Source organism: Etheostoma spectabile, chromosome 4 (genome assembly GCF_008692095.1).
Source record: "Etheostoma spectabile isolate EspeVRDwgs_2016 chromosome 4, UIUC_Espe_1.0, whole genome shotgun sequence".
In the NCBI taxonomy this organism is placed as follows: Eukaryota; Metazoa; Chordata; class Actinopteri; order Perciformes; family Percidae; genus Etheostoma; species Etheostoma spectabile.
Genome location: NC_045736.1, coordinates 7,018,079 through 7,031,429, shown reverse-complemented (window position 1 = coordinate 7,031,429; position 13,351 = coordinate 7,018,079). Strand labels below are relative to the sequence as shown.

Below are 13,351 nucleotides of genomic sequence, written 5' to 3'. Positions count from 1 at the left end.
ACTTGGAACCTTGACTGAGGTAGTACTAAAAAAAAGTACCTGTTAGCAGGTACCAAGGACTTTTTTTCGCAATGGAAAACCAAAAAAGTAGAATAGAGTAGAGTCGAGTAGTTACCATGCAGTGGAAAAACGACATAATACAACAGCCCTGCAATATATCATACCCTCATGAAGTTATAATGTTCAGTTTTGGTTGAATTCGTTTTAGAGAGGTGTTGATTCAACTTAATGGGCATTTTCAAAGCTGTAGTTTGTGGTCCTTTTGAATTTTCCTGTTATGAGGGTATTTATAATAATTTGTCCACCACCATTCATTTGCCGTTGCAAATGAGAACCTGTTCTCAACAGCCTACCTGGTTAAATAAAGGTTGAACCATTTTAAATCCACTTTTTACAGGGATGTTGTATTCAGAGCGGCAATGATTGGAAGGGCAAAACAAGACAATTTGAAGATGTGACTTTAGCCAGTGGGAAATTGTAATGGTCATTTAAACTATAATCTAGACAAAACAATGAATCTGTTTATTGATAATGGACATAATATTTTGCCACCCTAGTTGTATTAGACTACGTCCGGTTTTAGCAAGGTGTGCCTAATAAACTGGTCACTGAGTGTGTTATAACTAGCTAAAATGATGGGTTGATTAGCTGATTGAACAAAAAATAATGTATGACAATTTAGATATTCATTGATTGCTTAAACCATTTCTACGGAAAACATTTGCAGGTTTCACATCCTCAAGTATGATCTCCTTCCAGTTTAGTGGTTGGAACTCATTCTTCTTTATGTTCCAAACCAAAACTTGAACTCAGTGTAGAAAAAACTTCTGTAGAGTAAGTATGAGGCTAAACTTAGGTTGTGTTGGGAAAAACATGTTCAGAAATGGGCAAGGCCTTGTCAATTATCATAAGGTGTGCAAAACCCGTCACACCACAGATAGTTAAACAAGTTCTTCAGGCTTTGTTTTTTTCACATCTGGATTACTGCTCTGTGGTTTTGTCCAGCACTTAAGCAATTAATATTAAAAAAACTACAAGTGATTCAGAATAAAAGCTGCACGTGTGGCTCTCTGTGTGGCTTTAGATCAAATGTTGATCAAATGCATGAAAGCCTCTCATGGTTTAAAGTAAAAAATAGATTTGTGTATTTGCTAATGTTTTTTTTACATATTGTTACAACAAACAAAACGCCTTTTACTTTATATACAAAAATATCCTTTATTACTGATACATATCATTATTCAACGAGGCATGCAGAAGGAGGTAATTTTGTTTTACCTAAAGTGAAAACCAAATCCATTCAACGTTCAGTTAGGTACAGAGCAGTGTGAATGGAACTCTCTCCCAAAGACGATCAAACAAAACACTTAGTATGGTTTTAAAAAATCACTTAAGACATATTACCTTCAAAGGAATTTAAATATTTAATGCACAATTAGAGTCTGTTACAGGGCTTTTTGTTATCTTATTTCTTAAAATAGATCTATTCGGAGTAGTGACTTTATTTAATTTTTTGTATTAATTTCGTTAACTGTAAGATTTAATTATGATTTGTATTTTCAAATGTTATGTCTGTGTGTGTGTAATGTGATGTTGTAAAGAGTATTCTCACAAGAACAGATTGCAGGACCCCAGGAAGAATATTTTTTAGCTTATGCTGAAGCTAATGGGGATCCAAATAAAACAAACCTGCTGTTTTTTTTTTAAAAAGTTTCATATCAATGTAAATTGGATATTTTCACTTTTTTGGCTTTTCAAGTTTAGGAAAGATGTTTAAGATGTCTTTTCAGGCTCTGAAAAGTTGCAACTCAGATACACATAGCCCAAAACGTAATTTATTTCCCCATGTTAAGTCAATTAAAAACTAATCAATAGTGCTGTCATTAAAATATTTAATTGCGGGCGCCTGGATGGCTCAGTTTGTAGAGCGGGTGCCCATATGTAGAGGGTTACTCCTCGACGCAGCGAGCCCGGGTTCGACTACGATCTGCAGCCCTTTGCTGCATGTCATCCCCTTTCATTTCTTCAGCTGTCCTGTCAATAAAGGCCTAGAAATGCCCCAAATAATAATCTTAAAAAAAAAATATATATATATATATATATATATATATATATATATATATTAATTAATTAATTGCACATTTTTATCTATTCAAAATGTCCCTTGAATTTCCTATGTCCCATTATTTTTTTCTCATTTGAATGCTCTTATCAACATGGAAAAGTGGATTGACTTGCTTTGTGCAAATGTGTTTTTATTGAAAACAACATTGGCATATAGCCTACTGTAGTGTTCAATTTCACATTTAACATTCTCATTTGGAGCAACTAATCTCTCACAGAATGTAACACTGTTCATCAATAAAAGGGTAAAATAAATTCTTTGACGAGGGGGCGGAGAATTCTCATCAGCTGTGTGCTCGGCCATCAAGTGGTATTTCAGACCGGACGTGCTGCGATGATAGCTCAGTTCACAACAACAAAACACACATATCACTTTGGTCTTGTCAATAAAACCATTTGGCAACTTTAGATATTAAACTTTCCATTCAGAATCTTATTGGCATCCATTTCGTCGTCTCGCACTCGTCATTCACTCAGGACGTAACGTTACTACTCTTTGGCCGTTTCGCAAGCTCAAACAAGTGTATGTGGCGTGCCTGTTGTTTTGTTTCCGGTCTAGCTAGATCCGGTGTAATGTTGTAGTATTTCTAACGTTACTAGTTGTTGCATGTGAAAAAAACAAACTCTCTACAAAGTTTGCTAGGCCAAAAAGAACGTTAATCTTGCGATTAAAAAAATGTACGCCGTTAAAATGAGTTTGCGTTAACGCTGTTTTAACTGACAGCACTACTAATCAACAAAGAAAATACATCAATCAATCTTAGCCAAATATGTATGATTTACTTATCAGCTAATTTTGTATGAAATGACAGTGGCACAACACCAGGACCCTGAAACTGAAGGAGCTAAATAAAATTCCGCCATTATTGATTTTATTTTTGTTTTAGCCATCTGTGTGTGATTTAGACTTGAGAAATGTGGATGTGCCTGAAATCAGGTCGCTTAAAAAACTGTCCCTGTTCAAATATATAAAAAAACTAAATTCTCCAGAGAGGTGGCTAGTGCTTTTCTGTAACCCTCGTGCTTTAGTTCCCCGTGAGAGAAACTGGTGGGTTTTTAATACGATGACCTAGATTCATGCAAGTGTGTCATGTCCTCTTTGATCCTGCAGGGGTCTCTGTTGAAGCACAGTCTGTCCTCCTAACTGCACCGCCACTGCTCTGCTGCATGGGAGACTGTCTTGGAATACCAATGAATGTGTTTTTTTTTATACCAGCTTAGTCGTTATTTTTTTATCCCCCATCCTCTCTTTTGCTCCATCTTCATTGGCTTTTTCCCACTCATTTTCTTATCGCTCTCTTTGGCTCCACATCCACCTGTTTTTGTCCTCGGTTGTTCTCATTTTCTGTCTCTCTTTGTCTGTCTCTTTCCCTCGCTGCCTTTGTTGCGGTTTGAGTTGAGGGCTGTCAGCAGCAGCAGGTCTGAGCTGTGCAATCATTTGTCACACCACTGAGGGGAAGAAACATATTTTATTGATGCTGCCCCCTCCTCTCTCTTTTTGTGTCTCATTGTCACAGGCCGTTTGGTTTTTGCCCTCCTCACATCTGTTGTCCCTGTTCTCAACTTCTCCTTCTCCTCTTATTTTGCCTAAAATCCCCATTTGGCCAGTTTACCAGAAGTGTTTCTGAAATGGGGGGTGGAGGGGGTGGGGGGTGGAGAAACAATGACAAAATTATATAATTGGGCTATATAGTCGACAAAAAAAGTAAAACGGATGCATGAGATGAAGCTGTTTTCACACAGACAGGCAATTTGCTTCACTTTCCTTGCCTCAAAAGTTCAATTAATTTTAACTTATGGGCTAGCTACATTCCACGCGTAATGTATGCAGAGCAGATGTTCCAACACCTCGCTTTTATTATAGTCAGTGACACCGGCTACGCCAAGCACGAGAGCAGCGTAAGATCTGCCCTACAAGCGCAAAAATAGGACAGTCTTCCATTTTTTACGTGAGGGGTGTGTGGTCCTGTTACATGGAAATGGATCATGAAGTGTAATTATTTCTTTCAAATTAAACTACTCATATAAAGGTAACGTTTCAAATTCAGAGTTTTTGTGTTTATTTTTTGTTTTCCTCACCTGCGTCCTCTGATAACAGCTGACATTAGATTGACGTTTCCACAGCACTGTGCCCATTCCAAAAACTGAAGAAACGACAACAATCCCAAAGCAAAAGCTCTCTTTCTCACCTGTGACTCACACAATCCTACCCCGTGTTTGCGCAGCTTGTTTAGCCAGTTAAAACATTACATTCTGCAGTACATACACTCCCGTAACGGTCCGCAAACGTTACACGTTCAATGTGGCTAGAGTCTCGCAATCCTGTCCCTATTTCCATCTGTTAATACCCGTTGCTAAATAGTTGTGTGATGTGTAAATCAGTGTTGTTTTTTTATTGTTAAAAAAATTATTATTCAGCACCCCATAGACCAGTACTATTTCCTGACAGTTTCTTTGGCCTCGTGTCGGTGGATGTACTGTCTGTCTTTTGTTTGTAACCTACTTTCTCTCTTTGATGCTTTATGAACAGTGTAATTGCTTTTAACTATGTGCCATTTAAATTGTATGTCTGTATCAGCTGAAGTTTAGTATAATGCCTTTTTTGTGTTCTAGTATGTATAGAGATTTGTGGTGTAGTATGTAACCGTTGACCTGTGTTTTATGTATTTTGAAACCTTTTGCTGCCAGTCTTGGCCAGGACTCCCTGGGAGAAGAGTTACTGTAACTCAATAGGACTTTTCCTGGTTAAATAAAGGTTAAATACAATGAAATTAATAGTGAAAAATATACAAATGACAAGGAAATAAAAAAACAAACAGTTAAGTAGTAATTTAATTAACAAGTAAGTTAATAAGTTACATATAGTATTGGATTGGTGCTTCCCTTCTCAAAATGACAAACAAGCACAAACAAAATAACATAACATGTTGAATAGTGCTGTCTGTTAAACGCGTTATTAACGCTGTTAACGCAAACCCATTTTAACGGTGTCAGTTTTTTGTCACAAAATTAATATTCTTTTTGGCCTAGCAAACTTTGTAGTTTTTTTCTTCACATGTTTTCACATGCACCAACTAGTAACGTTAGAAAAACTACAACACCACACCGGATCTAGCTAGACCGGGAAAAAAAACAACAGGCACGCCACATACACTTGTTTGGACTTTCGAGCCGGCCAAAGTGTAGTAACGTTACGTTTTGAGTGGATGGCGAACGCGAGATGACGAAATGGAAGCCAATAAGATTCTGAATGGAAATTTGAATTTTGTCGTTGTGAACTGAGCTATCATCGCAGCACGTCCGGTCTGAAATACCACTTGATGGCCAAGCACACAGCTGATGATAATTCTCCTTTCCCCACCCCCCTCGTCACCCTTTTATTGATGGACAGTGTTACACTGTGTGGGAGATTATTTGCTCCAAGTGTGAATGATTTCACCAAGTGAGAATGTTACGTGTGAAATTGAACACTACAGTAGGCTATATGCCAATGTTGTTTCTAATAAAAAACATTTGCACAAAGCAAGCCAATCCACTTTTCCATGTTGATAAGAGCATTCAAATGAGAAAAAAATAATTGTGACAAGTATGTAGGGTTGTGACGAGACACTCAGTGGGACAAGATTTCGTCACAACTCTATTTCTTTATGTCATGTCAGTGCTCTTTAATCTTTCTTCATCTCATTTTTCTTACTCTTTGTGTCCTGACATGGGATGTGTTGTTACAGGAGTAGGTAATATAAGGAGCCTTGAGATGAGTCTGGAAATAGCATTCACCTGTGTTTTTCTGTTCGTCTCTCAGATAACGCCACAGAGAAGACCTACATTTTGATGGAGGCCAGGCTTGGAGCTCTGTTTAAGTCAGAGAGCGAGTACGCTATCCTGGACAAGTAAGTACACTAGACCCTATATAGAGTTGTCCAGGTGTCTCTGTTGCAAACTATCCAGCATGGCCTCCCTTTGGCGCTGGGAGGAGGCTTCTCTGCATCAGCTGTATGCTTGGCCAGCCAGTGGTATTTCAGAATTGATGTACACCAGTAGTAACTTAGTTCAAATCAACAGTACATGCAAATAGTATTAGTATTGTCCAGAGAACCATCTGGAAGGGCTTTGAAACTGAACTTGCCATTTAAAACATTTCTGCTCATTGAGGCCCAAGGCCCAAATCACAGAACACGTACGTTAATCGCACGTCAAAGAAATTTGGTACTGCCCCACTTAAAGAAATTTTCACCAAAGCGTTTTCCATTATCCAAGAATAGATAGATTCATGTCATTGTAATCATCATTATGAGCATGTTAGCATGCCAACATTAGAATTTAGCTGAAAGCACCACTGTAGCATGGCATTAGAAGATAAGACTCTTATTGTGTTATTTGTTTTTTTTACCCTCAAAAACATGCAGAGGAGTTGTCAGATTTTTCCACCTTTAGAAGTGTTGACCGTCTTTCTCTCGGGCTGCAACAACCTTTCTATAATCTGAAGGTTGGACAGTATCAACAACTAAACAGAGGCTGTTTAGACAAATATGAGTGAGTAAATCTGATGAAGGTGAATTACAGATATGATATAAAACATAGACTTTATGTGTTTTTAGATTTCCCGGCAAGACACTGAAAGGGAAAAAATACGTGCCTCTTTTCCAGTACTTTGCAAAGGTTAGTAGTCTTTGTTCTTGTTTCTGGCTGTTTCACTGGCTTATTTATTGTTTGCCACAAAATTAAGACAGACCTATGTCTCACCTAAATTACCTGTCCAACTACAAAGTGGCATCTCACTTTCATTCTCTTAATCTGTCTCTTAATCTCTCTCTAGCTATTATTATGTGTGGCTCTATTTCTTTTGCTTCCTCACACCACTAGCCTTCCTGTATCTAATTCTCCTCATCCTTGTTTCTCTTCAGTGTGGGGAGCAAGGAGCGTTCCAGGTGGTGATGGATAACTACGTCAAGGAGGAGGAGGGCACAGGAGTAGTCCACCAGGCACCTTACTTTGGAGCTGTGAGTGGTCTTCCACTGTCCATTTGTTTTATTTTTTTTTATCAAGAGATTAATCTTTTGGTAGATAAAATATCAGAAAAAATAAAAATTGCCCATCGCAATTCTTTTTTGTGACCAAAGACATCCTAAGATATTCAAGTCAAACTGATTTGAAACAGCAAATTTTAAAAGCTCACACTAGCAATAATTTAGCAATTATGAAATGAGCCTGTAGAAGTACCAGTCAATTGACTGTTTCACTACTGTAGTTTGCCAAAAGTACACAAGTGTATGATAGCAAGATATAAAAACTGCTAACTTAAGTCGAGGATTAGCAACTACATAAAAGTGTTTTAAAAAAATATTGTAATACATTTTCAGATCAATCGGATACTAACGAATAATGGATGCACTTTGGCAGTTTATTAGAGTCTTAGGCATACGCCTGGTCAAGACTCTCAACAAGACTCATGCCAACCAAGACTTATAAGGCAAGACTAACAGGGTGTAAAGTAATATAAATCTCTAAGCTTATTCAACATTTAGAATTGCACAGATATACAGTGCACTGTGGTGGCTGAATGTACTGTGTGCAGTGTTTGCCGTTGATCCTGCTCCCTTCTGTCACTGTCACGAGGCTCCACCTGTCTCTTATCAGGCTAACTACGCCCAGCCTCCTCCTTTTTAATTATAATGTACTTCTCTTCCTCGAGTGATTTGGAATGAAGTTGAGAAATGTGCTTTTGAAACGTTGCTTCTATTACGCTTGTTATCCAGTCTTGCAGATGCTCATTTGGAGCACACTCTGGATGAAAACGAGGTCATCTTTTGTCAGGTGTAACTCTATGGATGGTTCGCTGCCATGCTAAAAAAAAGAAGAAAGAAGTACATCCAGTCCCTGTTTAGTTGTCAATGTCCCTTTAGTAACATTGCCTTAGCGAAATACAATTCCATTATGTTCTAATTCTGTAGTTCCTTATGTTTTCGGAATTAGCAATTTTTTGTTGTTAAAGTGGTCAATTTACTTTTCTCCAGTTGCACTGCGTTGAGTGCCTTTAGCCAACACAAGTGTAGGACTAAACTTCACCCCAAAGAAGATTTGTTCTTGACACTAATAAATGATTAATAATAATATTAATTATTTATAAATTTGTTTTAACACTCAAAGTGGTCAAGGCCAAGGCATTTCATCAATACAAATCAGGACCCAATGGTCTTAAGATCTATGACCTTGTTTGGGGAAACTGTTTAATTAAGAGTTATGTCTTTCCATACCCTTCATCTTGATTCCTTATCATTTTGTGGACTCATTTCACATTGATGTGTATGCTTATTGAAAAATATTAGGACATTTTTGTATTCCACGCTACAGTATCAATGTGTTCCTACAGTGCCATCAGATGTATTGGATCATTGCTAATATGTTAAATGCCCTTGTCAAAGGCAGATGGATGCCCCGGTGGCTCTAGCCAGCCGCAGATACACACTCAGTCTTTCTCTCTTTCTTAGCTTCCTCTTCTGCAATCTGTGCCTACTTCATCGCAGCTCACTCCCTATGGGGCTGTAAAATAAACCTTTCACATAAACATCCCACATACATTTGCATTTAAATGTTTGTATTTTTTATTTGGCAACCGTTCTGTTATTTAGTGATCACATTTACATTGAAATGAACACAAATGCATTTCCTCTGAAGATATATAGTGAGAAGAAATGCGCTGCCAAGATACATTTTTCAAATTTTATGTTGTTATGACTGGATGTGAAATGACCCTATGAACCATCCATCTTGGATCTTGACGGGGTGTTTGAATACAAAATATATTTACAACTGCTGGACAGTACTCCAATCTTTCATGCATAGCTGTCAAATGCCAGTAGTGCTTCCTTCAACACTGCAAAAGTATCCAGCTCAACAATGAATGTAATATGGAGTCATAACACATCTTTAAACAAGTGACACTGGCTGCCAAAGGGGTTAGACAATTACTTATTTTCATTGACAGCTTGCAATAAATGATCACTATGTCAAGATAATGTAACTTAATTACTTACAAACTCAGGATGTAGTAAATGGCTACTGTACATGACTTTGTTGAAATTATGGATGCAACTAACCGTTATTTTCATTATTAATTAACCAGATGATTATTTTCTCAATTGATTAATTGTTAATTGATCTATAAAATGACAAAAATTGTCAAAAATGTACAACATTTCCTAGGGACCAAGCTGAGATTTTGAACTGCTTGTATTGTCCAACAAACAGTCCCAACCCCAAAGGTATTACGTTTATTATTATAGATGACAATCTATTTTACAAAACCTTTTAAACTGTATTATTCCCTTTGTAGGATGATTACAGGGTGTGCACCGAATACAAGATCATCCAGAGGGACCAGGCTCCTATCTGCCCTGTGGACGCCTCGGGCTGCTTCACTTCCGAGGTCACTGACTTTGCGGGACAGTACGTCAAAGTGAGTGACACATAAGACATTTACATGTAGATTAGGTTAGCAGACATTTTGGGTTTCCACCCGTGGTAAGAGCCACTGATAACACAATATAAAAACCCTCAATGATATTGATAGCTGGTTTAATTCAGCATTTCATTTACCGCTTTCTGAGCACTCTCTCGCCTATTCTTCTCTTCGCCCGTTTCCTCTGTTTATATCTCTGGAGAATACTTCTTTCTATAATTACTTATTTCCTCTTTCATTCTGAACAGTAGCACTGAAACATGCCCTTTAATGGTGTTCATTGGTTTAAGGCTTTTTATAATGTGGTAACTGAGATGAGAATACGACCTTTTCATCATGTTTTCCAAATGTAATTTTAAATGATCTCTTTAGGTGCATGACTTTGACATTGATGTGGAGAGAGTTAAGGGAATCAGCGTCAGAGCAGTTTCACAAATTGTGTAGGAAAACCTGCTGTCAAAGCACATTTTCACTGTTTACCAGTTTACAGGGTGCCCTCCCTGGCACACCCAACTGTATTACCATCCTTAGTGGATAGTGAGTGAAAAATAGCAGTCGAACATTATCCAATCACTATTTCACATCCTGGCTCAAATGCCAGGGAGTGGACTCAACCCACTTAGTCAGTAACAGTACAGCGTTACCTAAAAAAGAGCATGCAGCCACAGTTCTATGAAAGTCTGTCATATTCTACTTTTGAAATATGTTAAAACCAAGCGTGAGTTTCATGGCTGTCTGAGACATTCTTTTTTGCCTCATAAAAACTCGGAGGTGATCTGAGGGAGCGTCAGTCGCGGAGTGGGCTACACGCAAAGAGAAGCCAAGAGAGCAGCTGTTCCTCTGTAAACTAAAAAACAAACCCAGTATTTTACACAACATGAGAGCTGCATCTTACACCCAGAAGAGCCTGCAGGTTAGCAGCTCCAGCGGCAGAGCAAGGGTTCAGAGCCCATCACCTTCCCGGTGCCGTGGATCCTCCTATGACAGCCGTGGACGCTCCGGTTATCGCAGCACTGCTGTCGAGTTGGGCACGGAGATCCACCAGCAACATGCCAACGAGAAAGAGGAGATGCAGGAACTCAATGTCAAGTTTGCAGGATACATTGAGAAGGTCCAGGCACTAGAGCAGAGAAATGCTGCTCTTCAAGCTGAGCTAGCTGCACTGCAGGGCCGCTACAAGGGAGGCCCCACAGGCATTGGAGAAGAATACGAGCTCAAGTTTAAAGAGGTGCGGGAGCTGATTGAGGCCCTGACTAATGAGAAGGGAGTAGCTGATATTGAACGAGGCTACATTGAAGAGGAGGTTGAAGTTTGGAGACTTAAGCTGGAGGAGGAGCTAGCACTGAAAGAAGAAGCGGAGATGATCCTGAGGGAGTTTCGCCAGGATGTTGACAGTGCCACTTTGCAGAAGGCAGAGCTGGAGAAGCGTATAGAGCAACTAGTGGCCGAGATAGAGTTCCTCAAGAAGCTGCATGATGAAGAGGTGGCTGACCTCATGAAGCAGATCGAGGACTCAAAGATTAGCGCGGAGCTGGATGGCGATAGGCCTGACCTGGCTGCTTATCTGCGCAACATGCGCGCAGAGATAGAATCTGTTGCTGCCCGCAACGTCCAGGAAGCTGAGAAGTGGTACAAGAGCAAGTTTGACACCCTCAAGGAACATGCTGGAAAACATGAAGAGCAAATGAAAACCATGAAAGACGAGATCACAACCTTCCACAACCAAGTGACAGAGCTGCAGAACCAGATTGATGGGATGAGGGCTCGCAACGCAGCCCTAGAGCAGCAGCTGGAGGACATGGAGATGTCCCACATGGATAAGGTGGGGAGCCTCGAAGGTGTCATTGCTCAGTTGGAAGCCCAGCTCTGTGAAACCAAATTAGAGATGACCAAGTATCTCCAAGACTACCAGGAACTGCTGCACATTAAGCTCAAGCTGGATGCGGAGATCGCCACCTACAGGAAGCTGCTGGAAGGAGAGGAGCATAGGCTTGGAATTGCCAAAGATGTTTAAATGTCCAGGATGAGAGGAGAGTCCAAAGCAGCCACAGAGAAGACCAGCAGAGCATTGTGGAGAATTCTTACCTATCTTACCCAATTCTTCCCTTTACCCTTCTTACTCTAAGGGGCTGGGTATTGTTTGGAATATTTCGATACCAGTGCCGGTTTGACACCTGAGTTTCAGTACAGAGGCTAAAATGAACCTGACTTTGAGAAATATGTTTTATCTACAGAACCTTTTTTTCAATTAACAAATGGGGACAATGAATTAACATGTTGTCTTTACATGGTATATAAATATGATATTCTAAAATTGTAATAAACTGAGAGGAAAACGCATGCCTACTCTAGTGAAATGCTGGCTTGAAGGCAGTCTTTCCCTCCAAAATGTTGATTCAAATCAGGAAGTGTCTAATCAAATAAATTAGTAGACATAGACAACAAGATTACCAGTCTGACCAAACATTTGATGCCAGCTTTCTGTACTCGACAGCTAGGGGCACTTTGTGTTGCAGTAATAAGGTTTGATACTCAGCCCTTCTTAATCTATTGCTTACTTTGCCACACCCTGACCCGTTTATCCGTATGTCTTTGCTTGGCTCCCTATTTCTCCTAGTCCTTTGTACTTCAAATCTTACATCATTTTCTCAAAACAACCCTGTCCTCCTTTCTTAACCAGCTCTACCAGCAGCACCCCCTGGTTCCTTTTTGTTGTCCTCAGTTGTCCTTAGTTACTCCTTAGTTAGCTTCTTTTCCTTAACTCCTTTTCCCTTGCAGAATTCACCTTCCCTTTTTTGTCAAATCAACCCCACTACATCTTTCACCATTTGAGTCCCTTTCCTTTGCTACATCTCCTCACTTTTCGCAGCCACTGCTTCTCTCGATCCAACTTTAGGATCCTATTACACCCCTTTATAAAAAAACAAACACCTTTTTCTCCTTTGTTTTGTGTCACATCTCAACCCAAACACAGCAGAACCGATATCATCTGTGTTTTGCTTGGTCTTTACAGTACCCCCTGATTATTCCAAATGTTTCGACAAGACACATCTATTGACCAGTTATTCTAATGTTGACCAACTGTTACTTAATAAAGATTGAAGTGAGTGCATACAAAATATTGCATTGATGATTTTCTTCTGATGATTACACTTGTGATTTCCCTGTTGTGCTCTTTAATTACGTGTCTTTACTTCCTGGTCTACTTTGCCTCTTCTCCGTCTGCTCTCTATCTATGTCTCTCTTTACCTTCTCCTACCTTTTTATTATAACCTACAAAACAAGAAATGTAATTATTTACTGAGTCAGGCCCAGTAAATAATAATTTTAGTATTTTGCTTTACCCTGTCTATAACTTCTAAATACTCAATGTGCCACTACTCGTAATTTCCACCGGTTGCATAACATCTGCGGACCCACTCTAAAACGGGTTTCCATTAAATTAAGTTTCCATTATGTCAATGTGTGTATTTTCCCTGACTGCCTTTTGGCTTTATTCCGACGTTGTCCCAGCTCCGGCGATCCGCAGCCCTCCGGTGCAGATACGCAGAGCTTCTATTTTTGCCCGACGCCGGGTAGTTCCGCAGCAATTCAGCACACAGCAGTGCGGGACAGGAAGTCAAGCACAAAAAACAAAAGACACTCAGTTAATTTTAAAATTAAAATTGAATGTGCTTATGGCGGATCATATTTCACTGCACTAGACCTTGAAAACAGAGCACAGAGTTATTTCCCCTCTACTCCTCTGGATGGAAACAAACTGTTGTT

General features: G+C 39.4%; 2 protein-coding genes and 1 long non-coding RNA gene across 3 annotated transcripts in view; 2 read left to right on the top strand and 1 right to left on the bottom strand.

Moving 5' to 3' along the window:
• The window catches only part of LOC116687445 (uncharacterized), a 20,733-nt gene extending 19,868 nt beyond the window's left edge, over nt 1-865 (bottom strand). Inside the window, exon 1 of the long non-coding RNA XR_004331546.1 lies at nt 853-865. This is a non-coding gene — a long non-coding RNA (uncharacterized LOC116687445). The remainder of the gene's footprint in view (nt 1-852) is intronic.
• The window catches only part of iars1 (isoleucyl-tRNA synthetase 1), a 57,071-nt gene that overhangs the window by 6,696 nt on the left and 37,024 nt on the right, over nt 1-13,351 (top strand). The window contains exons 8-11 of the mRNA XM_032512772.1: nt 5,927-6,014; nt 6,723-6,783; nt 7,029-7,124; nt 9,458-9,580. Coding sequence (XP_032368663.1) covers nt 5,927-6,014; nt 6,723-6,783; nt 7,029-7,124; nt 9,458-9,580 — 368 coding nt within the window. The remainder of the gene's footprint in view (nt 1-5,926; nt 6,015-6,722; nt 6,784-7,028; nt 7,125-9,457; nt 9,581-13,351) is intronic.
• On the top strand, nt 10,362-12,008 carry LOC116687432 (desmin). The gene has a single exon (XM_032512810.1). It carries the CDS (start codon nt 10,461-10,463, stop codon nt 11,595-11,597), a length of 1,137 nt encoding a protein of 378 aa, XP_032368701.1. The 5' UTR covers nt 10,362-10,460; the 3' UTR covers nt 11,598-12,008.